General features: G+C 38.8%; 1 protein-coding gene across 33 annotated transcripts in view; it reads left to right on the forward strand.

Annotated features, from left to right (window-relative positions):
- CAST (calpastatin) overlaps positions 1-25,399 on the forward strand; it is a 122,934-nt gene that overhangs the window by 14,679 nt on the left and 82,856 nt on the right. For all 33 annotated transcript variants that reach the window (XM_021080930.2, XM_085009664.1, XM_021080941.2 and 30 more), the window contains 1 exon segment: positions 22,437-22,508. In XM_021080930.2, the coding sequence (XP_020936589.1) occupies positions 22,437-22,508 (72 nt within the window).

The following is a 25,399-nucleotide window of genomic DNA, read 5'->3' on the forward strand; positions in this document are numbered from 1 at the left end:
CTCCTAGCGGAATATTGGCAAATTTTGTTTTAAACTAAGATTTGATTCAAGGCTAAGTGGAAATCATTAAAAATAGTATTTAGAAAACTTTAAGTGTTCCTGGAAGAGGAACCTCTAGGGACAGTTTCCAAGTAGAAACAGAACTGTCGTTGAGGATGTTTCTCTTGCAGAGATTGGTGAATTGTAACTGTTTTTTGGTGAATAGAACACTGAGCAGGGGAAACCAAGTGCTGGAGTGGAAAAAGGAGATCTTTTTTTATGAGAGTCACCATGAAAGGACAGTGGTAACCTAGACTAAACCAGTCATTCAGGTTCGTGAACAAAAGGAAGAGAGAAAGAACTACTTTTCTTTGGATCCATTCTGTGGAAATCCTAGTGAAACCATACCTCCTCAGTTTGAGATGGGTTTTCTTCGAGCCCGTGAACGTCTCCTTTCACAGAACGATGCCTCCTTATATGCCCTGACAGCACGGCCTGGTTCCGTGGAAGGGTCATGTGAAAGTTCTGTCCTTCAAAGGGGTACTGGGGCTTGCCTTCCTTTTCCTGCATTTTACATTTTTAAATCTCAATGGAGATTTCTATCTTTACTCAATAGAAATCAGTATCAACATTTCTAGTTTGTAAAATAGCAAGGTCCTTATTTTTTCACAATATCCTTAACATGTTTCCAGAATCTAGCTTCTGTCTCTACTTATTTTCTGCTGTTTGAAATAGTCAATATATTTCAGTACCTTCAATATGAATTCTCACCCTTGTGACTAGAACTTGCTATGAATTTGGCACTGTTTGGTCGTCTGCTGTGTCTTACTATTTCTACGACCAACACCCTGAAAATATAGATTATTTCTTACTGTGCAAATTCATAGTGAAATTTTGTACCCATGGAAGGCAAATATTTCTTTACAAATTAAAAGTAAACTTGTATTAAGATTTATCCCGGGAGTTCCTGTCATGGCTCAATGGTTAACGAATCCGACGAGGAACCATGAGGTTGCGGGTTCGATCCCTGCCCTTGCTCAGTGGGTTAAGGATCTGGTGTTGCCGTGAGCTGTGGTGTAGGTCACAGACGTGGCTCAGACCCCACATTTCTGTGGCTGTGGTGTAGGCCGGTGGCTACAGCTCCAATTAGACCCCTAGCTTGGGAACCTCCATGTGCCTCGGGAGCGGCCCTAGAAAAGGCAAAAAGACAAAACAAACAAAAAAGATTTATCTTGTTTCTTGGTTAAATTATTAAAAAAATAAATTTCCATGGGCAAAAACACATTTTCCCCTTTTTACTAGCGTGAAAATCTATATAATATCACTCAGTTCCCCTATCAACTCTACTCTTTAAATATAGTTCCAGAAGAGTTATCTATTAAATAATTTCCTGTTTGAAAACTGTAGTGTTTTCTTAACTCTCCAGACCAGGAAATAATGTTTTTAGATGTTATTATCTTAATATTAATCAAGCTTAAACTATCTGCACAAAAGAGGAAATCTTCTTTTCCAATACCATCAAGTGGTTGGTGACCTAGTTCCTATAGAATTATTCTCAACAATTAAGTTCTTATGTGAAAGCTTAAATATTATGTCTGGAATATTGTTAGGCATTGTTAGTTTAGGCAACAGATGCTAGCCCAGTGTTAAGTCTTTTGATCATATCTGGATTTAAAGTGCCTTATTTTCATATTTATAAAGGGCTTGGGAAAACTGATAAGTAGCCCTGTTACAAATGCAGGAAGGGGGCAGTTTGAGATTTCTGAGTCAGTATGATGGCTGTACTTTTAGTTTTTTGAAACTCAAAGGATGAACTTCCACCTTGAGAGAAGAAAGAGTTATTCTTTTTTTTTTTTTTTTTGTCAGCAATTCAAGCAAGGTCTGACATTGTTTCATAACATTTCTGAGAAATCCAAATTTATAGCTCTGGCACTTGTGCCACAGCCTGGACATACCCATCTGTCCTGCCCTGTCCCAGCTGTAGCAGAAGCAAAGAGGAGATGGAAGCTTTGTCCTGCTCCTATGGCATAAACCACTGCAGAGATTCGCATAGTCTGAGATTGAGGATTGTTTATTTTGTCACCAAATTCTGCCCACATCTATTCGAAAAGATGGACAGATGTGTGAGTGGGATGATTTGATAATCGAGTTATATTTCCGGTATAGTCTGTCTCTAAAGAGTCTCTAATTCTTTACGTTATGTGCAAAGAAGTCATTGATGAGATGCTGTGTCCCTGGAGACAATTTAAGGAAATCACTCTGCAGTAGGCATTATGTTAGCCTCCCCCAGCCCCCTATTTTTAGGGCCGCACCCACAGCATATGGAGCTTTCCAGGCTGGGGGTTGAATCGGAGCTATAGCTGCTAGCCTACATCACAGCCACAGCAACGTGGCATCTGAGCCGTGTCTGAGACCTACACCACAGCTCATGGCAATGCTGGATCCTTAACCCACTGAGCGAGCCAGGAACAGCACCTGTGTTAGCCTTTCTGTTCATGATTATAAAACCACGTGCAGTCTGGATTTGTAATCTGCCCTGCCTACCCTGCACGTTTGGTTGCCATCCTCTTTTCAAGATTACCAGAGAAATGTTTCCCCAAACTGATTCTTTCTCTCAAATATTTTCTTACCTATTGCTCTGTTGAATAAGAAGTGAGATTAAGAAGCTTAGTTTGGGCTTTTGGTAATCCATTTTCAAACTAGACTGTACCTCCAAAGGTTAAGCAACATGTTTTCCTCAAGCATATGCCAACATACTGGTTAGGCTTCCAAGGACAAACCCTAGCCTTTGAAATGCAGTCAGTTTGAAAATTTGCTTTCAGTGCTCAGAGGGGTCTCTTGGTGTTTTATGCTTCTCCCTTTATGGCTCTGCTGCATTAGATGTGAGAAAAAGATTACAGAGGAGAACTTTGGGAAGATAGTACCAGGAGAAGAAACTATTAGGGTTAGGCAAGAACCATCATTATGTTGTCATATGGAAGAATATCTGGGCATGAATGCAGCTGTATTAATTTCAGAGCTCTTTTTCTCCTGCTATCATGAGTTTTCTTACTCGTCTAGAATATGACCCCTTAAATAGCCACTAAATGATCCTAGGATGTCTGAAGCAATTTTAATAGACTCTTACAACTGAAATGTCATGTGTCATGTTGCATTTGCAATATAAATGCTTGAGGATGGAGTTGAATAAGTGTCTGTGAGAATGTATTTTTTTTTGTTTTATGTAGCAACTATTAGGAATGTGCTAAGTCCTTCCCAGATGTAGAGGAATTAGAAGGCAAAAAGTTGCAAAGACAAATGAGCCAGAGGTAAAATGACTAGAGAGCAGGAAAAAGAAAAATGAAAGCATTTATCATCACCTTTAAATACAGTGGAACAAAGTAGCCTTTCCAAACTGGCAATCAAATCTATTTAAAGTATTTGACTGACATATCTGGCTACATGGGGAAGTGTGAGCATTTTAGCAACTTATTTCAGTAAAGTCCCTAGGAATGGAATTTAAAGCATGTGTTGGGCATGATCTCACAGAGCCTCTTTTAAGAACTTCTAATTTAATAATAGACATGGTGGTTTTTTTTTTTTTTTGATAAAGGGAGATTTATAGAATCAAAATTGCACCTTAAAGGAAAAGATATTTGATAAGTTTTCTTTAATAGCATTAGTGCCATTCTTTCCCTGAGTGTTTACCTTTCCTTCTTCTAAAGTATATGAGTTAAGTATTGAATGACTTCTTTTTAAAATTCTTTCTAACCTTTTTTCTCTTAATGAAATGTCTTTTTTGAATCACAAAAGTAATATGTATTTGTGAGATATGAAAGCATTACCCAGACTTACCATTTCAATTATTGAACTGCTGCTGTGAAATTTTGTGTGTATTCTCAAATTAATGTGATAGTGGTGTGTGTTTATAATCATTACATGTACTGATTTTAGTAACTTCTAAATAATCATATAGCTAAAATATAACCTCTGAAGAAAATTTAGAATGTACCAAAAAATTTTAAAATGAAAACACTGTCATCTATAATTCTAGCACCTAGAGAGATGACGACTCTTTCCATCTTAGCATTTTTTTTTCCATCATTTTTTCCTTGTGTGTAAACTCCATTTAGGCTGAAATAACAAAGGAATGACACTAACAGGGCCAAGACTAAAATGATAGACAATGGGCTCTTCCTCAATTGGAGTCATCATTATGTGCGGCTTTTAAATAAGCAGGAAATAATTATGCAGGTACTTCAGCATTTAATATAGCATTTAATCTGGTCATTTTGTGCTGTGTTTTTGAGGGAAGAAAACATATTTCTTGTTCAAGAAGTCTTCTGGGACAGCGTTCTCACCAGCAGATAATAAAGCTGTCCTTAGCTGGTTCTGGAAGAGGACCACGGCAGAGGCGATTTTAAGGGGTGATAGGTCATGACAATCTCTTGTGCATTTTAAGAGTGGGGAGTTGATTGTGGCTAGACAAGCTCATGCCCCACTGCCAAGAAGGAGGCAATGCTGAAGGGGTGCCCCAAAGGCAGTCCTACCAGGCTTACCTGGAGATCCAGAATCCAGCTGGAGGTCTGATTTGGAAAGTTAAACTCACTGAAAGAAATCCCTAAATCCTTTTCTACTGCTGTTTCTCCACTTTTTTTTTTTTTTTTTTTTTTAGTTCTAAATTTTTCTTATTTCTTCATTGACTAGAATATATTTTAAGATGATTTTTTTTCAGTGAAGGAATGTGAATGGTGTTTTTCTCTGTCGGTGTGGATCCTAAGGATGTTTTTCTTCTGCCTTCACACAAGAAAATAGTACAATAGTACATTTGGGGGTAACAGTTCTGTCCCCTCAAAAATCTGTACCTGTTCTCCATGGTTTTTTGACTTTTTGTGCTATAGAGAAGATGTTTGAGGGTGCCTACTTTTTCTTTATTTTTAGAAAGCTTGTTTTCCCTACTTTTGGTGCATATGTGATTTTTTTTTCTTTTATTCTTACAATTAAAAAAAATTGCCAGGATGTACCTATACGTGTGTTTTTCTGTTAATTTTTTTCCTGGAATGTCCATTATTTAATTATTGCTCTTATTTCAGTATATTTGATCTTTTAAAACATACCTAAAATTCTGAGATTAGACATTAATTAATCACCTGCCTCAGTTTTCTCTTTGACCTTTTCCTTCCTTCCTTCCTTCCTTCCTTCCTTCCTTCCTTCCTTCCTTCCTTCCTTTCTTTCTTTCTTTCTTTCTTTCTTTCTTTCTTTCTTTCTTTCTTTCTTTCTTTCTTTCTTTCTTTCTTTTTGTGGGGGCTGCTCCTGCAGCATATGGAAATTCCCAGGCTAGGGGTCCAATTGGAGCTGCAGCTACTGGCCACAGCCACAGCCACAGCAACACCAGATCCGAACCACATCTGCGACCTACACCACAGCTCAGGGCAACGCCAGATCCTTAACTCACTGAGGGAGGCCAGGAACTGAACTCACATCCTCATGGGTACTAGTCAGGTTCATTAGCGCTGAGCCACAGGGGGAATTCTTGTGAGACTTTCTGAAGTTTATCCCCCATTTTCTATTTCTGTCATCTAAATTCTGCTCCTCGACACTTTCAATACAGGTTTGAATTCTGCCCTTTTTTTCCTGTTTCATTGAATCCCTCTTAAATGTACTCTCCCCTCCCTTTGTCTTACTCTGTTACCTTCCCATCTCCATTTGCTCTGCATCTGCAACTTTCTACTGGGTTTCATGGAGCTAACAGCATCTTGTTTCCTACTAAGGATGCAGACTTTTCTTGCTGAAATTTTCTTCTTAGAGTATATCATTTGATGAAATTTGTTATCTCTCATTCATCAGGAAGATGATGCTCTCTTCTTTTGAATTTTTCCTTTAGAGACTAGGTTTCTTTATTCCTGTTTACTCATTTTTAAGTGGAGCTCTGTCTACATCTAGAGCTTACCAGCTGTCATGAGCACATCAGGTTTTTCTCATCCACTCTCCTCAGATCTGTGGATGAGGAGGGTGCACACTTCTGGTAAAATCCCACTATCTAGTGGCTTTCGTTTAGTATAGAACATCATCTGAAATGAAATGCGTGGAAAAACTTCGCTCCCAAAGGAGAAAGTGAGGGGTTAAGTTAGGAGTCTGGGATCAACATATACACACTATATAAAATAGATAACCAACCAGGACCTACTGTATAGCACAGGGAACTCTACTCAATATTTTATAATAACCTATAAGGTAAAGAATCTGAAAGAGTAGATATATTTGTATATGTATAACTGAGTCACTCTGTTGTACATCTGAAACTAATACAACGTTGTAAGTTAACTATATATTAAAAAAAAAAAAAAACACTTCACTCCTTAGCAGGTACCGCTAATGGGGCTCTTCTGACCTCAGTCCCCACAAAGACCACTTCACCTAGGACATCTATTCCCCCAGGGTGCAGTGCACACACAGCCTGACCACAACCCAGTCCTCCCACATCCTGCTCCACTCCACAGAATCCACTCTGATTTTTGCTTATTTTGTTTCCAGGATTTGCAGTCTTGGCTAGTTTTAAAAGGAGAGACACTGTTTAGAAAGAGAGGCACTGATGGAACTTAAAGGTAGGTTGTCTCTTAAAGAGGCCTCCTACCCAAGAGGTATTCTAGATGGTTGCATTTCTTTTTCTTTTTTTTTTTTTTTTTCTTGGCTTTTTAGGGGACACCCACAGTATATGGAAGTTCCCAGGCTGGGGGTTGAATCAGAGCTATAGCTGCAGGCCTACACCACAGCCACAGCAACACTGGATCCTTAACCCACTGAACAAGGCCAGGGCTTGAACCTGCATCCTCATGGACATTAGTCGGGTCTGCTTCCACAGAGCCACAACGAGAACTCCTAGATGGTTGCATTTTTGAGTAAGGGGCCTGAGCATTCAGAAGAGAGAAAAAGTCTTTCAGGAATGTAAGTTTGCTCTGTTTCAGACCTCATGACACAAATGGTTCACCAACTGTGCTTTTCAGTACAGTTTCCCTGACTTTGATTATGTTACTGAACCAAACTTGGGTCCACTTGCCCAGGCACAGTAAAGCCAATCTACTGACCCTGGGTCATGGTGAAGGAAAGTGCAATGTTTATTGCAAGGTGCCAAGCCAGGAGTCTAGGCAGCTAGTGCTCAAAAGACCCATACTCCTGCATGGCTTTCAGGGAAATGTTTTTAAAGATGGGATAAGGGAACAAGGTTGTGCAGTGCATGATCAGCTAGTGGACATTCTTGTGATTGGTTGGTGGTGAGGTTATCAGGAGTCAACATCATCAGTTTTCTGGGTCCAACTGGTCTGGGATCTCCATGCTTATGGGTAACATATAGGTAACTTCTGCTTAGTGGGGGTTTCAGTATCTGCAAAACAGCTCAAGGGCTCAGAATATTATCTATGGCCCTTGAGAATGAACTAAAAGCCCTGGACTTTCTTTAATGACTAAAATATTATTATTTTGTCTTGCTTGACTGCTTTCCTTTGTTTCTGCATTTTCTCACTTCTCTGATTAAATGTATTCTTTGGAAGTTGGGGAAGGCATAGGAGGCTAAAGATTTTCTACAAACAAGAGGAAGGCAGAGGACACAGATGGCGGGAACCGGTAGTGGTGGGGTTGTCTGCCTGGGAAGGCTCATAGGTCCTTCTCAGTTGCAATTAGACTGGAGACTATGCCTAGATGTTGGCAATTCCCTGACTTTCTTTGTCGTTTAGTAAAATTCCATCCTCTTCTGTGAGAAGATGAGTAGAAACTGCTAGTGAGATTATTTTGTACTAGAGATTCCTGGGGTTGTGTCATAATGACAGTGTTTAGCTTCTTGAATCACGTGTCCTCTTTTCTAGTTTTCTTCAGGTATAGGTTTTCATTTCAGACTCAGTTCCATTTATTAAATGCTTGTAGCTCCTCATGAGTTTCGACCAAGAGACGTGGGGTTTACAAGTTTAGAGGTAATTAACCATTATGGGCATTCCATGTCTCCTCTTTTCTGGAATTTCTCTGAGTGGTTTCTGGTGCATTTGCCTTCTTCTCTGTGTATCATGGTATAATTTAGGTTACTGCTTGCCTTTCAGTGAGTGAAACTTGTTTACATAGGTATTAGAATTGGTATTTTCTTGTGTGGAGCCTATCATATGGGTCTTCATAAGCAATCCACAGATTTAAGTGCAAAACCTACAGTTAAAATACCAGGCATTATGTAAACATTCAAACAGCCTTATCCTAAGACCTGTATTCAGATTGAATTCTGAGAAAAATGCAGGAAGTTTATAAAATTCAGGACAAAATCTCTGTGCTATTCTGAGACCTTCGTGAGAGCATATTCTCTTCTTTCTCCTTCACTGTGGAAGCTTTGACGGACCACACTCACAGCCCAGTCAGCCGGCCACCAGCCCCTGGTGCCCAGGGAGGCAGCATGTTGCACTTGCTGAGTGCAGGCTGTGGATTCTGACCACACGGATTTGTTCCCAGCTCTGCCACTTCTTCACTATGTGTTCTTAGGCAAATCACTCTGCTTCACTAAGGGCGCCTCATCTGTAAAATGGGGACAGTAATGGCCTCTCCATGAGCTAATGTGAAGATCAATGAAATCAAGCACATGAAATGTCCAGAACAGTGCCTGGGCCATATGAAGTGCTCTATTAGCTGCCATTGTTGTTATTATTATTACTACTACAATTATTATTATGGTTACTTTTATTATTATTACTGTTACCTTATTATTATTACAATTATTATTAGTTATTTTATGTTCTTTAATAGAGGCAAAATGCTTAACCTTATTACTGTTACCTTAATAGTATTACTATTATTAGTAGTATTACTAGGATCTTATTATTACTATTACTAGGCAACAAAGAGAACTTGCTTGGGAATAAAAGTGAGCCCCTTACTGATTTCTAAGCAGGACTCAAATGCTCTTGTTGACTATATATTGTAGAGTCTTTCCCTTGAAAAACGGAAGTTTGGTAGTTCATTAAGCATAGTAGTCCTTTTGTTTTAAAACAACTCTATGTAACAATCAGATACATATGCCAAGTGTTAGAAAGTACAGACTTTCTTCAACAAAGACTATGAAAATAATGTGCTTTTAAATTAAAAATTTGTGATATACAAACTGTTATATAAGTGGTAGGGAATGGCTAATAAAATAGTTAAGCATTTTGCCTTTATTAAAGAACATAATGTTGATACATAGCAACATTATATCAAACAGCAATAAAATATCCTTTATTATTTACTTTGAATTAAAAAGCCTAATTGCCTAAGACCTGAGATCCTACCAAAATTGTCTCTGGAGATGATACCTTATAGCACATGAAATTGAAATCAAAGTTAACAAAATCAAAGGCATTAAATAGAAGCTAAATTTACTGACTTTAGAATAAGTGCTGGAAATCTAATGGACAAACCACTTAAATATTATTCCTGTTTTTTCTCATTTCCTTTCTTCATTTTTTTTTAAATGCCCCACACCAACCCATCCCTCAGCGGCTCTGCGCTGCCAGCTCCTGGGACAATGTTATTCTGAAGCATGTCAGTGGTGCTGTAGTTTCAAAGAGTCACTGGACCATGTGGGAGGCGTAGGTTGCAGGTTCCCACTTTTCCTAGGACCTTGTTCCTGCAGCTCTTCCCTCATTCCTTTTACATTTTATTTAATGACTCTTCTGTCACCTACTTTAGACCATGTATTAGTTTAATCTTCCTCATCGTAAACAGTTTTAAAATATTTCCTTTGAAATTGCTCAAGCTCCCATCCTATCTTCCTTTTTCTAACCCTCACTGCCAAGATGCTTGGTTGAAATTATTGAAGAAAAGAGTGTTGAGAGAGAAGAGAGAAGCTAAAAGCAAGGGTCGATAAATGCCTACATGGAGAGGTAGGAAAGAGAAACCAGTGAACAAGTCAAAGAAGAAACACTTAAAGGGGGTCAGAGAAGCTGGATGTTGCAGTGTCATCAGTGGAAAGGCTGGATGCTAGCTCCAGAATTATGGGGCTGAAAAAGAGCCCTTGTTTGGAGATTGGGATGTTGTAGGTCCTCTTGGGAGCTGTTTCTGTTGTGACTGAGAAGGTGCTATGTAAGGAGAGATTCTGCGTAGATGACTTCTTTTCCAGTGTACATGGATTTATATAATAAACAACAGATAAAGCAAAAAAAAAAAAAAGAAAGAAAAAGTTGAAATCAGTGCTTACTTATAGAAAAAGAGATGTGTGACCTAGGTGCATCATATGTTACTGAATCCCTGGATTATTTGCCAGTTGTTTATAGGTAAATGGACTCATTTACTAATTGAACAATATCAAATAAAAAAGACATTATTTGGAAAGAATTTAGGAGGGAATGCCAAGCATATATTTATCTTACTCATTAGGATTGTAGACTTCCTTGTTGGTTTTTCACAATAAGGTTTGTATACCTATTCTCTTTCTTTCTCCAATTATGCCCCTCATTCTTAAGTGGTCTAATTTGAGCTTCAAATGCAGAATTTTTGGACTTTACTATCTTCTAGAAGTATATCACTCTGAAATCTTCAAACACAGTCTCAAAGAAAAACATTTTTCTTACGGGAAAGCGAGAGCTAAAGTGATCTCATATTCACATTACAATTTTGGTTTCACTTAGTGCTTGGGATAAAAATCACTTCTGAATACAATTTTATTACTTTTGTTTGTTTGGTTTTTTTTTTGTTTGTTTGTTTGTTTGCCTTTTAGGGCTGCACCTGTGGCATATGGAAGTTCCCAGGCTAGGGGTCAAATCAGAGCTATAGTTGCCGGCCTACACCACAGCCACAGCAACGCAAGATCCCACCCATGTCTGCAACCTATACCACAGCTCACGTCAACGCTAGATCCTTAACCCATTGAGGGAGGCCAGGGATTGAACCCACGTTCTCAAGGATGCTAGTCGGGTTCCTTAACCACTGAGCCACAAAGGGAGCTCCAGCCATGACGGGAACTCCGTGTTACTTTTGTTCTTGCTTCTTTTCTTACAACACTGAGTTGACTCAATAAAGTCTGACACCATGCATCTATTTCACTGAAAAATGAAAGCTGAGTAAGCCAAATGACTAATGAATTTTCAAAATAACGCATTTAAAAGAAACTGATTTTTTACACTATCACACCAGCTATAAGATGAAAGGTTGCTGAACTATTTGTTAGATATGATGTGGTGATATCTGTGTAATTTTAAAAATATAGTTCAGAGGACACCCAGTGGTTAAAAGGAGTATATTCCTTGCTGTGGCACCATGTTCAGTTGGAATAAAATATTTCTTGTCTCAGCAGTGATAATACATTTTTGACTTTGTCTTTTTAAATGACCATACATTAGGGGAGTGTGTATTTGTGAGTGTTAAGGAAACAGACTTGATTTTGACTTCTGCAACTTTTCTTCAAATACTTGAAAATTTACAAATTATAAGATTGGAAATATTAAAAATATGATTAAATGTTTCCTTTAGTGAAAACATAAATGATATTTGGAAATGTGAAATAAATGACTGAGAGTCATGAATTAAAAAACATTGAAATTTTTTTGACTTGGAAATTCCAATGCCAGGAATTTGTTGCAAGTTCATAATCAGAGGTTTATTTGATGCCTAAGTACAAAGATATTCACCATAGCTTTATATATGAGAATAACAAACTAGGGGAGAAGTGAACATACAGCCATAATGAATTGTGAAATTACAGCACAGATGTAGTGACATGGCTTCATCATACCTTGAAGAACATTTAACAAGGGAAGAAAATACTTAGGTTATAAAATGAATAAAGACCAGAGTTCCCATTGTGACTCAGCAGTAACGAACCTGACTAGTATCCATGAGGATGCAGGTTTGATCCCTGGGCTTGCTCAGTGGGTTAAGGATCCAGCATTGCCACGAGCTTCAGTGTAGGTTGCAGATGCAGCTTGGATCTGGTGTTGCTGTGGCTCTGGCATAGGCTTCAATTTGACCGCTATCCTGGGAACTTCCATATGCCTTGGGTATAGACCTAAAAAAGATAAAAATGAAATAAGAGGATAAAGAACAATAATTAGCATAGATAAAAGAATAATGGAAGACAGTGTTTTAGCAATAATCAGAACTAAATCTATGCATGTGTCTGCTTAGACCTTAAAGGGAGAAGTTTTTTTCCTTAGGAACCCAGAAGAGGTGCTTCCAGGGTAAGGCTTCTGCCACTGCCACTGTGTGTGTGTGTGTGTGTGTGTGTGTGTGTGTGTGTGTGTGTGTGTACATGTGTTTGAACAGAGGTGCATCTCTTAGTTATAGACAGAGAATTAGGATTAAGCACTAAGACATCTTAGAGGGCAAGGACAGTTAAATATTTTTAGTTCATGGTTCTTTTGGAATCTGATGAAAATTGATCTTTTCCTTCAAAAAGGATGCATATGTGGATACAAAAATGCAAAGAATATGTGACATACAATGTAAGGAGGTGTAAAGATACATACCCCCCCCCGGGGGGGCACTTTTATTGAGTGGCTATTTTTAGGAGGCATCATCTAAGAATATTTTCCCAGTTGGTTAGTTGTTGATGTCTGAAATTCCACCATTCACAAGTTCCCTAACCTTTGAGTTAAGCATTGCCTTCCCTTGGGGCCTCTTTTAAATTGTAGGTGCTCCTAGGAGGAATAACACATTCATTAATACCTTGTGAGAAGTAGCTTAATAGGAGGGGATGCAAATTACATAAGCATTATTTTTGTGGATTTGGTAAGGTAGAGCACTGGAAGTTTTTTTTTTTTAAGGCTGCACCCCAAGCATTTTGAAGTTCCCAGGCTAGGGGTTGAATCAGAACCATAGCTGCTGGCCTACACACACCACAGCAACAGCAATGCAGGACCCCTGACTCACTGAGCAAGGTCAGGGATTGAACCTACACCCTCATGGATACTAGTTGGATTCGCTTCCGCTGAGCCATGACAGGAACTCCTAGAGATCATTTGATAATGATGACTAACACATATATAGGCATTTTACATACACAACACACACACACTCCTTGCAATAACCCCATTCTCCTGATGAGGAAATTGAGGCACAGCCTGATTAAATAACCTGTCCAAGGTCACACAGTTATGTAATAGTGAAGCCCAGCATGAAACTTAATTTAACTAGTATCCTAGTTTCTTACTGTTCATAAAATTACCTATTTCAAGAATTTGACCTAAGGCCAACTCCATAGCCTTTCTTACCACAGTGGTCAGTTTCTGTAACTCACTTCTCTAACTCTTTATTTCCTTTTCTTCCTTACCTTGTACCCTCTTTTCACTGAAGAGAATCATAAAACAAGGTTAAATCATTCCCATTCCCTTGAATCTAAAAGGTAAGACACTGTGCAGACAGCTGTTCCCTCTTTATGGATAGGAAATGAGGGAAGTTAAGTCACAGCAGAGTTAGAGTGAGGAGAAAGCCAGCGTTCTCTTGACTCCCAGTCAATGCAGCCACTTTGAGGACTCCCATCTGGCAATGACAAATGGCATGGAATAATCAGAAAAAAAAAAAAATTAGCAGAGTGACCACCGTGACGTGTTCGTAAGGCCACTATGGATGGGCTGTTTCATTCACTGAGTGAATTTCTGTGTGAAGTTGTGTGTTCATGATAAGACTTACCATTATGACCTATTTATCGGTGGTTCCTTGGGAGGGAGGGGGCAACATATTCTATTTACCTAATTGTGTTTGTGGTAGCACCCAATCATACTTCCTTCCATAGTAAAAGTGACTTGTACTTGTTTGTGGACTACTTACAACCACGGTGTAAAAGAACATTTGCAAATAAGCCTTATAATTACAGCCTCATAATTGCTGGTGTTGGGGAATCTGCCTCCCCTTTGATAGACAGTCTTTTTCTAGATACTTTTTTTCAATAAAGCCTGTGTTTTCATGTGGAAACACAATACTTCTTTTCATTTTGTAGGGTGGTGACTATTAAGTAATGGAACTGATTTGTTAACAAATATGTCAAAACCTATGTTTTAATGAGAGTTCTTATTCTGAACAATTCTCCGTTTAGTCAAGCCTAAGACAACACTGATCTAAAAAAGCACTGATTGGAAAATGCTAAGAATGAAAAAACTGTCAATTAATTTCTAACCTAAGCTTTCTTTTACTGATTTTAAGACGCATTTGTATGCAGGAGGTAAGCAACAGGAAGGAAAATGGTGAGTTCAAATCAACAAAATAAAATTCAACAGTAACCTGAAAATTTATACTTAAGTTGTTTACTGTTGTTCACATAACTCTGAGACTAATTTCACTTTTGCATTGAGAACACAAAACAGTTTCATCTTCCCGTTCAATTTTTTTTTTCATTAAAATCACTATTTTTCAGTTCCCACTTTTACTAGATATGAATCTGAGTAACTTCTGGTCATTTGAAACACTTAAATAGACATTCAGAGGATAAATATTTACTTTGCCTCTAAGCTTAACCAAATAATGTGTTGCAGTTTCTGAAGACCATTCAACAAACCAGGTTTCAAAAATATCGTGAGCAATTATTTAAGCATGTCAACTACCAAGATGAACCTCTGAGGGTTTCAATGCTAATTTAATGCAGAAGTTCTTATGTATCTGAGAGCTCAAAAACTCATATAACATCCAGTCTGTTACTTGCAGAGTATTGCATGCTGAAGAACACCTAGCTTGCTTTCTTGAGGGCTATTGTGTGGAGAGATGGACCAGCTCCCTTTCTCACACTTTGGGGTGAAGAGAATCACTGGATTGGAAGCTGCAGGAACTCTTACCACCCTCCTGGCAGGGAATGGCACTGTGTCTTAGGTGGGGCAGGAAAAGAGCTGTCACCCACAAGTTGATTTCATTATCCCTGAAATCTTTGGAGGCTAGAAATCTAAAACTCAGCTTGCCCCTTTCTTCATACCCAAATCCTCACTCTAACTCGGTATTTGCTGAGCTTCTTGGATTGGTGAATTTATAGTTTTTATCAAATTTGGAAAGAGTTTGACCATTATTTCTTCAAATATTTTGTTGTCTCCTCATTTCTCTCCTCTTCTTTGGAGGCTGTGGTTTAGCTGCTTGGAGTTGTCCCACAGCTCACTGTCCTCTAGCCCGTTACTCTGTTTCATTTTGGATGGTTTCTATTGCTATGTCTCCAAGTTCACTCATCTTTTCTTCTGCAGTGTCTCTTCAGTTCTTCATCCCAGTGTTTCTCTCATCTCAGACATTTTTACCTTTAGAAATTTGATTTGGGTGTTTTTTTTTTTAATATTTTCTATTTCTCTCATTACCATATTTTTAAAAAGCTTTTTATTTTGAAATAGTTATAGATTGCCAGGAAGATGTGAAGATAGTATGGCTGGTGCCATCTATCTCCCAGTTTCCTCATTGGTTACAACTCCTGCAACTATCGTACAACATCAAAACTAGGAAACTGCCACTGGTACAACCTGTGTATTTAGTTCAATGCCATTTTATTACATGTGTAGATTCACATAGCCAGCCCTGCAAACAAGATATTATGATTTTTGAACATTACATTTTCCTGCATATGGAATATAAAGTTGCCTTTTTTCTGATTCAATGCATGCCTTGTAATTTTTTATAAGATGTGAATTTTATTTATTTATTTATTTGTTTGTTTATTTATTTTTGTCTTTTCAGGGCCACACCTGTGGCACATGGAGGTTCCCAGGCTAGGGGTCCAAGCAGAGCCATAGCCACCAGCCTACGCCAGAGCCAAAGCAACACAAGATCCAAGCCTCGTCTGTGACCTACACCACAGCTCACAGCAATGCCAGATCCTTAACCCACTGAGTGAGGCCAGGGATCAAACCTGCGTCCTCACAGATGTCAGATTCGTTAACTGCTGAGCCACACGGTAACTCTCAGATGTGAATTTTATGTTGTTGAATGTTTTCTGTTGTACTTTAAGTTTTCCTGAGGTTTTTTCTGGAATACAGTTAAGTTACCTGGAAACACTTTGATCCTTTGGAGTTTGCTCTGAGGCTTTGTTTGGCTGGATCAGAGCAGCCTTTAGAGGAAGACTAACTTTTCCTTCTACATTGTCTACTCAGCAATTCTAACTATTGGGAACATGTCCTATTCCTGGTCACTGGGAGCCCCTGTGATTATGCCTCTGTACCTCCTGGTATTGTTTCCCCAGACTCTGGTTCTCCTCACAGGCATGCACATGCAGACCTCTCACCTTTCTGGTGCCATCCCTTTGAGCCACTTGAGAACTCCTTCCCTGTGAACTTCCAGCTCCATATCCTCAACCCAGAGAGACAAACAGCCTCTATCTGGATCCCTCAGTGTTCCATGATCTGGAGGCTGGAAATTCTGTAGGCAGTAGCTGTGGCAATCATAGGGCACCCCTGGTTTGCTACACTTGCGAGGAATACTGTCCTCGCTGCCTGTTGTATAAAATTGTCTAGGGTTTTCTTTGCTTGTTTAAGGTAGAAATACTCCTCACTTTGGAATCTAATTCTCTTACATAAGATTGTCATTGATGTAAAAGAGACACAATGCTGTATTTGAAAGGAGGATATAGCCCATTCTTTGACTGAATGGGTTTGAGCACAGTTTTTGGAGTTTGAATTGTTAAATTTTTCTTATTCATTAGCCTGGTTACTGACTTCTTCATTCATGTACTAATGAATTGTAGTGTTCTCTAGATATTTTACTAGTATTTAAATGTACAACAAGAGCTGTTGAAATCACCTGTGTCATATCCTGACCTGATACCCTCCCATACCTCACAAGAGTCCTTACAACTCTCAGGAGACACGCTGAGGTCATGTTTATTCCTGCAGATCTTGACAACCCTAAATCTCTTCCCCACCCCCCAGTATATACATGTTCACATACCAGGTCGGTACCTGTGGTGTGTGAATACCAGGATCCAGAGGGGCCGTCATCTTTGACATCAGATGTGTGAATACCAGGACCCATTGCTCTGTCAGACCACACTCATTAGGGAGGCCTTTCAGCATTAACCCCATAAGTGGTCCCAGGCTTCCCTTAGCTGGCATTTATTGAATAATTGTAACATGTCTGGCTATGGGCTAAATGCATTGCATTTATAATTTCATGAAATCCCCAGAGCTCACACAAGACCAGGAACAGGACATGTTCTCACCAGTCAGCATCACTGGATAGAATACTCAGAAGGGAATCATTGCTGTTGAAAAAGAAAAACAAGTAGTTTTATTCTGAAGGCTTCTCTTGTCCAGTCTAACACAGTTTAAAGGCAAGCTTCAAAAGGATCAAACTGTTTCCAAGTAACTTAATTGTGTCCATTATCAGAATCATGGCTAGTCCTGAGGAAACTTCACTTTTTTCTATCCAGTGAAGAAACAATTATTTTTCTATTATATGTATAAACAACAAAAGCTCACAGAAAATTCTCAACAGCCCTTAAGAACCCTCATGAGTCAAAATTAGATGCACCAGAATTGCCATGGGGATATGAATCTGTCCAATTGCTGCCTGTTCAAGGCTTTGGGCCTCTCTCTTCAGGGCACAGATTTCCAACCTGTGGACTCCAGACTTCAGGCCATACCTCATCTCATTTAATCCTCTCAGTCTCTTTGAAGCACAGAGAGGGTTATTCTCCTTTTTCAAATGAGAAAATTAGTATTTAGAAATGCTGTATACTTGCCTGACATGTCACAGCTGGCATTTCATGTGGCCAGAATCTCTGCTGCATGTATCAAAAAGTGGGATCATTATTCTAGAGAATTTAGTGCTTATCTTTACAGAGTCACTAGGTTTCAGGATGTTATGAGGCTTCACTTAGGGGGCCTTTCCTGAGATATTATGAGATAATGAAAGAGCAACACTTCCTGGCTCTTAAAATGCTATTGTTACTTTGTAAACAGTTTCTAAGACTTGAGTTTGGATTCATTAAGTAAGAATTTTTATTATGAACCACAGCAGACATACAAAAAAGACATGTCATTAATTCCTTTCTGCAAATTCCTGCAACTGCTGATAGGATGGATCTAATCTGTGCATTCTTTCCTGATTTTGTCTGCTCAAGCAGAGGTGCCTCTTTTTTAAAAAAATATTTTATTGATGCATAGTTGATTTACAGTGCTGTGTTAATTTCAACTGTATAGCAAAGCGATTCATATATATATATTTCACATTTTTCAGTATGGTTTATTAAAAGATATTGACTATAGTTCCTTGTGCTATAGAGTTGGAGCTTGTTTATCCATTCTTTATATAATAATTTGCATCTGCTAGTCCCAAACTCCCAATCCATCCCTCTCCCCACCCATCTTAGCAGCCACAAGCCTGTTTGGCTGAGGTGCCTCTTTTACAGGTCTCTTTGCCAGCTGACTCTGAACCTCTTTTGAACTGAGGGAGGCTGCTTTCAGTAGAAGGTGTGGTTACATAGTCTATGGCCACAGGGCCTGCGTATGCTCAGGAGTTTGTGCCTGAGCAGGAGAAATCACAGTTTCTCTGTAAATGGACCCGACTTGGTGTCCTGGGGTTAGAGTTTGGTAGAGGCAAATCTGATGTGGATGGTTACACCTCTGCCCCTGTCAATTGTTAGAACTGAGGCCCTATGACAGGCTGGCCTGCAAGGAAGGAATGACTCAGCCAAGCCTGCGACTTGATACAGAGGAATGAGGGGCAGACTCTTCCTGACCATTTCCTTTAAATTAAACAAAGACATGCACATACGTATTAGTAGCAATGTGAATGAATGGCAAGGGAAGATCTGTTCAGTGGCTTTAGTCTGTGGGCTTATGGAAATGAAGAAAAATATTTTAACTCAAAGTTTGAATTATCCTCGGATTGGTGTTCTCATTTAACATCTTCATCTTTTAGAGATCAGAGCATGTCTGTATGTTAGGAAAATGCAAAATCATATATACTTGAGCTGGTTTTGATAGTTTCCACTGTGAGTAGGTGAATTCTGCTCTGTCTGAGGGTAGACCCAGCCCTATTACAGTTAATGGATATGCAGACCTGGCCAGGTGAGAGATGCGTCCAGGCCACAGTGAGATTCCTAAGGACTGATGCTGATGATGGGAGGGAGTGGGGGTGAGGGTGAGGGTGAGGAAGACACTGCAGAACTAAGCGCAAGGTGATGTGAAGCCAAAGGACTTTGACACCTTTTCACATGGAGGCCAGAGGGAACTCATGAGGACTAGAATGGTACCCAGAGAAGACAGGAAGCAGGCCAAGGCCTGGAAGAAACTGATGATCCTACCATGACTCTGACTCTAGGGCCATCCCAAACACACATCACTTCAGACTAAATACTGTGATCCAGCACCCCTGTATATTTCATGGCACATATGCCTGTGCCCAACAGGCTGCAGCTGCACCAACTTCTTTCTGTTCCTCCTCTACCCCATCCCACCTCAGTGCCTTTGCATGTGCTTCCCTGCCCACCTATACTGCCTCCCTTCCCCCATGCCATATATATGTATGGGTGGTTTATTTACAGTCAGGTCTCAGTCAAATGTCTGTTCTTTGTCTGTCCTGCCTGAAGGAACCCTCAGCCAGCTGCTCTCAGTTACATTACACTGCTTTATTGTCTTTACAGCACTCATCACTCTCTCAAATCATCTTGGTTTTTGTTGACTTATTTAGAGTCTGTGTCCATCTACTGGAATATAAGCACTATGAGAGTAGAACCTTTTTTGTTTAGTTTGTCATTATATCCATATCTGCCTAGAATAGGACCAGGCTCCTAGACAGGGTTCAATAGATATCTGTACAATGAGTGAATGAGTGAAGGATGCATGAAGTCAGACGCAAATGAAGAGGATGTCACGTGATATATTAGCCAAAACAATCTGTATGGTTATTACTCAGAGAATAAGGGGTCTGTATTCTGGTACATGTGTATATTTTTAGCTTTGTGTTGCTTTTTAAGTGCCTGACATTACTAAGGGCTTGCTAAATATTAGATAATGGAAGATCATTTTTACAAATTCTATTCTCACTTCGGCTAAACTAAATCAGTCCTTTGGATGCTAGGTAATTCAGGCAGCTCAGAGGGCAAGGCAAGCTTGCTTTTAGGTCATACCCACAGGAAAGCTGAGGTATCCTCAGTTGAGTTAAATGATAGTGAATTTATTAGTAAATTATTTCTTTAAGTAAACCTTAAGTTGATATAGAGGCAAAATAAAAATCAGTGTGTATGTTAAGTTTAAATTAAAAACCAGCATATGTATAAGTTTAAATGTTATTTTTAACTTAATAGTTTCATAACTCAGCCAAAGAGCAAGGTTTTAAATTCTCATGGGCAAATTCTAGCTAATACGCTGTAGTGGAGTTCATTTCCAGATGAATCAGGGCTGGTATGTGGGTTTTGCTGTATCAATAGAAGCTCTAGTTGTCATAGGATTGGAATGTAACCTTCCTTGATTACAGCTGAGACTAAAGGCTTATAGCTGGAGTCCAGGGCAGCTGTGGAACACTGGATGCTGATCTGACCTTTCTGGGTTTCAGTCTTCTCACTGAAAATGAGGAGGTTGAAATGGACAATGAGATTAAAATGGATAACCTCAATGCTGTATTCTTGTCTTCCTTTCTTATGTTGAGTCCCTTACACTCAATCCTCACAAACACTCTGGTTACCAGAAGCTGTTTGTTAAAACGCCTTGTATTTTGAAAAGGGACTTGTGATTAGGATAGAATTTAGGCCATCATCTCCAGGATCACATCCAAACTACTAACTTTTTAGCAGCTTTTTAAAATTTCTATCACATTTATCTAGGATTTTTTTTTCTCCCCTTGGTTGATGATAGTACATGACTGCTTAGGAGAGACTATTTATTCTACAGATGATGCCTGGGTACCTGGGGCTCCTGAAAAGGCCTCTGATAACCCTTAGGATACATATTTTATAAAAATATGTCCATCCTGATGTTTCAGTGATCTTCCTGAAATGCTTTGAGAATGGTTAACCAGTGGACATGTAAAGATTTTATACTTTGAGGACAGCAAATTAAGTTTTGTCTTTTCTTCTTGCTAAGGCAATACCTGCCTTGAAGGAAAAGAAGACTTCACCACAAACTCCTACAACAAGCATTTTCACAAAATTAAGCAATATAAATTTGCTAAATATTTTCTAAATGTTAGAGGATTCAACTAAGTTATTCTCAATTATATATTTTTCAAAATTTTACTGTATATACATACAACTCTTTACTGTGTTATATATCACCTAATTAGCATAATTTTCCCTCCTGGATGTGATGCTTACTGTATATTCTTTACATTTTATAGATGTTGGATCATAATCTCACCATTTTACATTATAAAATATTATAGTTTATACACATGCTTCTTTGAAATATAGAAATAAAGTAAAAGCTATGTCAAGTCCTTATTGAGAAAGAAACTGTGTATTTTACCTTTCTCTCCCATTTATTGTCCTTTTATCAGTTAAGTGATTATTAAGAAAATACAAAAGAAAAAGCAGAATGAAGAATATTTTTTAAAGGTCACTTTTAACTGTCCTGTCAGAAAATAACCCCATATAAGCTTTGGAGATCATACCATTCGTGCTGTTTTATAATCTGATATTTCTTTATATAAAATATGACTACTGTGTTTTCATTTAATGAAATGTTTTTCTAAACATGATTTTAAAATAACCACCTGGCATTTCATCCAAAGCTATTCATAATATAACCCGCTATGTGGGAGGCAGTGTAGGTTGGTAAGAGAATAGGGTCTAAAGCAAACATCCTAATTTCTACTATCCGTGACCATGACTAAGTTATATACTCTTCCCATTACTCCTACTCCTTACCAATAAAATGGGGCTAACAAGAGTACTGGCTTTATACTGGACAATTTGAAGGTAGCATAAGCTGTTATGCATGTTACTTAAACACTTACAGCATTTACAATAGTGCTTAATGTATTCTTTTGTTAGAGCATTACTATGCTCCTTATTATCTATAATGTTATTGTTCTAATAGAATAATTACCTGGCACATGATAAGCACTCAATAAACCTTCGTTATTACCTATTTTGTTTCTTAGCTTTTGATGTTATAATACTGTGCTGAATATCTTTGAAGAAAAAAAGACTTGTGCTCTTGCCATATTATTTCCCTAAGATAAACTTTTAGAAGTAGAATTACATTTTTGATACTTGCTACTAAATCACCCTCCAAGGAAGCTGTACTCCGGTCTTTCCTCTAGAGCACTCACTGTAAGAGATCAAGGAAGCAGTCCACAATGAGCCATGTCCTGGCCACTTCCCATGTTTGGATTTTCGCCATTTTCCAAAACCATTGACTGTTGAACAACTGGGATTTATTCAATGTACTCTTTCTTTTTAATGGGTACATAGTCTTGAGGTGAAGATATAAAAAATTAAAAACTTTCATTTTTGTGTGCTGAGTATATTAGTCTGAATTTTGCTTGACAAGTTATTTGTATTGCTAGGAAAATGTGCACTTGCCTATGTTGTTAAGATGTCTTCCCCCACTGAAGGTAGTATCTTCTATTTTCAGAAAAAAGCAGCAAGCCTTGGGAGCAGTCAGCCCTCCAGAATTCAGGCTGGTGGAACAGCCCCAGTCACCAAGGTCAGTCATTTTCCTGAATAGGAAAAGATCCTTACACTACAGGTACACCATTAGTGGGTGGGGCTTATAAGGGAAACAAATAGTGCCCGTATATTACTGAGAGTTTTTGAACAAAGTATCATTTTTGTGCTCATGGGGGAAGTACAAGAGTGGAGGCATGTAATTTCTTAGCAATGCTTTGAATGATTTAAAACCTAGTAAAGCCATTTATATTATTATTCTTACTGGCATGTAATTGTCCAATATATTAATTATTATCATATATATGAATAATATTTGGAATTCCTGTTGTGGCTCAGCAGTAACGAATCCAACTAGTATCCAAGAGGACATGGATTTCCTTGGCCTTGCTCAATGGGTTAAAGATCTGGCATTGCTATGAGCTGTGGTGTAGGTTGCAGACACGGCTCGGATCCCATGTTGCTGTGGCTATGGTGTACGTGGGCAACTACAGCTCCAATTTGACCCCAAGCCTGGGAACTTCCATATGCTGCGAGTGTGGCCCTAAAAAGGTATATAAATAAATAGGAATAATATTTGACTTTTGCACATACCATGGGTAGAAATACAGCCTTCCCACTTGTTCAGAAGATAATTCATATTATCTTCATGATTATCAACCACATCAGGCTCTCTGCTAAGTATGCTATATAATTACCTTATGTAATTCCCTCACAACCTTATAATTATTATTTATTTATACCTGAGGAAGCCTGGGGTCAGAGAGTTTAGGAACTTTGACAAGATCACAGAGCCAGTAAGATGGAGGTAACATTTCTGGTTCTCACAGGTCCTGGAAACTTTTAAGGTCCGATTGAGGTTGCTTTGGTAATATAACACTATGAAGCTGTACACCTTATAAAAATCACTGAAATTTCACCTTGTATGATGAGAAACCATGCAATTTTAGCTAATAGTTTTCAGTATATAAAATAGTTGTATTTAGCCCATTTCAGCTTGTGATCTTCCAGTATATCTAAGATTGTCAAATACCTCAACCTATTTCGGGACTGCCTACACAACTATTGTGAATAAGTGTTTTGCCTTTAAAATTGGTCACCCTCCTGTGGAGGTCTATGGACTTTCTCATGTATGTTACTTGCTTAATAAAGACTTCATATTTTAGTGCCTCTTGGAGTCTCAGCTGCTCTCCATGCCCCTAAAAAGTATCCAAACCAAAACTCAGCTGAGAAATGAAAAGAGGCTGGGCATAGAGTTAAAACCACCCCACATTAAGTATGTGAGTTTTCCAGACCTTTTCAAATCTCCTTTTCTACCAGCTGGTGAAGGGATAGAAATCATTGCAGGATTATAAATTTTAAATACAGAGGGTGTATTCATGCTTGAAACAAACCAGACTCAAAACTGGAGTCTGCTTTTTTTCAGCTTTCTATGGTTACTGTTGGGAGCACTCCAGCATCAGTGCTCACGGTGGGTAAGAGAACTTCTGCTCAGCAAACTTGACTTTCCTTTTTGCCATTTATTGTAATCAAGGTTACCTAGCCCTTCTGAGCCTCAGTTTCCTTATCTGTAAAAGGGGGATAGGATTTCTCTTGGCAGGTCAGCTGAGAGGCTGAAATGAAGTAAAATATATAAAACACTTAGTTCTGGACCTCTGCTGCAGTTACCCTTATGAGTCCTCATACTCTATTGTTTGCAGGTCTCCAGCTAAAAAAAGATTTTCCAGACATGTCCTATCCTTAAAGTATTGACACCTTTATTTAACTTAAATTATGCTTCTAAAAGTGAGAAGCCTTATTAGCAAAACCCCACCCTCATGAGATTTAGTGAATTATTTGTAAATGGTTTCTGGAATTGTCATTACCTAAGCTCTTGGAGGGTCTGTACATTGAGGCAACATGCATAAAAAGAATTTGGCCACTCTCCCCAAATGCTGCTCTGTCTCTGGAAGCTGTGGAAGGGAGTGTAGCTGGGAAGTGGAGACATTTAGCCACGTAGTTATTGTTTTAATATTTACTGGCAAACTTGTAATACTTTCCTTGACTTCTGAAACATTGTCTTCTCCATTCCTTCTATCTCCTTGCTCTTTTTCACTGTTGTTTCCTGACTCATTTCCTTTACCAGTTATCTGAATATTAGTTCTTTGTTCCTTCTTTCTTTTCTTTTTACAGCTGCACCTGTAGCATATGGAAGTTCCCTGGCTAGGGGTTGAATTGGAGCTGCATCTGTGACCTACGCCACAGCTTGCAGCAACACCAGATCCTTTATCCACTGAGCAAGGCCAGGGATGGAACCCACATCCTCACAGAGACAATGTTGGGTTCTTAACCTGCTGAGCACTTCTTAACTCCCTTCCTTCTTATATCTTTAAACTTCTATTGTAACCACCAATGTGTTCAGGTGAGGAAAGCTAAGTTGAACTTGCATTAGGAATGTTTCTTCAGAAGACCAGAGCTATTAAGAAGACGTTTTGGTTAAAGTTAGCATTTCCAGTTGGAATCCACTCTAACTAGTTCAAACTTAAAAGGAACTTATTTCTTTCTTATTTTTTGGCCATGCCCATAGCATGTAGAAGTTTCTCAGAAATGCTTAGAATTGCACCACAACAGCAACAATGCCAGAGCCTTAACTGCTGGACCATCAGTAAATTACCTAGAAGGAATTTCTTAAGGGATAGCAGGTAGCTCCTAGAAAAATTCGGAAGGCTCCAGCAGAAGGAATCTAGTTTCAGAGCCAGAAACAATACCTCATTATATTCTGGGAGCTTCTTCTTGCTGCTTCCGCAGCTCAGCATCTATCACATTTAGAACTGAATGCCAGAAAGTCTGGCATAGAGTTCTCCTTGTGGCTCAGTGGGTTACGAATCTGACATAGAGTCCACGAGGGATTCAGGTTCAATCTCTGTCCTCACTCAGTGAGTTAAGGACCCA

Source organism: Sus scrofa, chromosome 2 (genome assembly GCF_054392235.1).
Source record: "Sus scrofa isolate SSC_HxYL_T2T_F1_AM1 chromosome 2, Sscrofa_HxYL_maternal_Yorkshire_Landrace_v2.0, whole genome shotgun sequence".
In the NCBI taxonomy this organism is placed as follows: Eukaryota; Metazoa; Chordata; class Mammalia; order Artiodactyla; family Suidae; genus Sus; species Sus scrofa.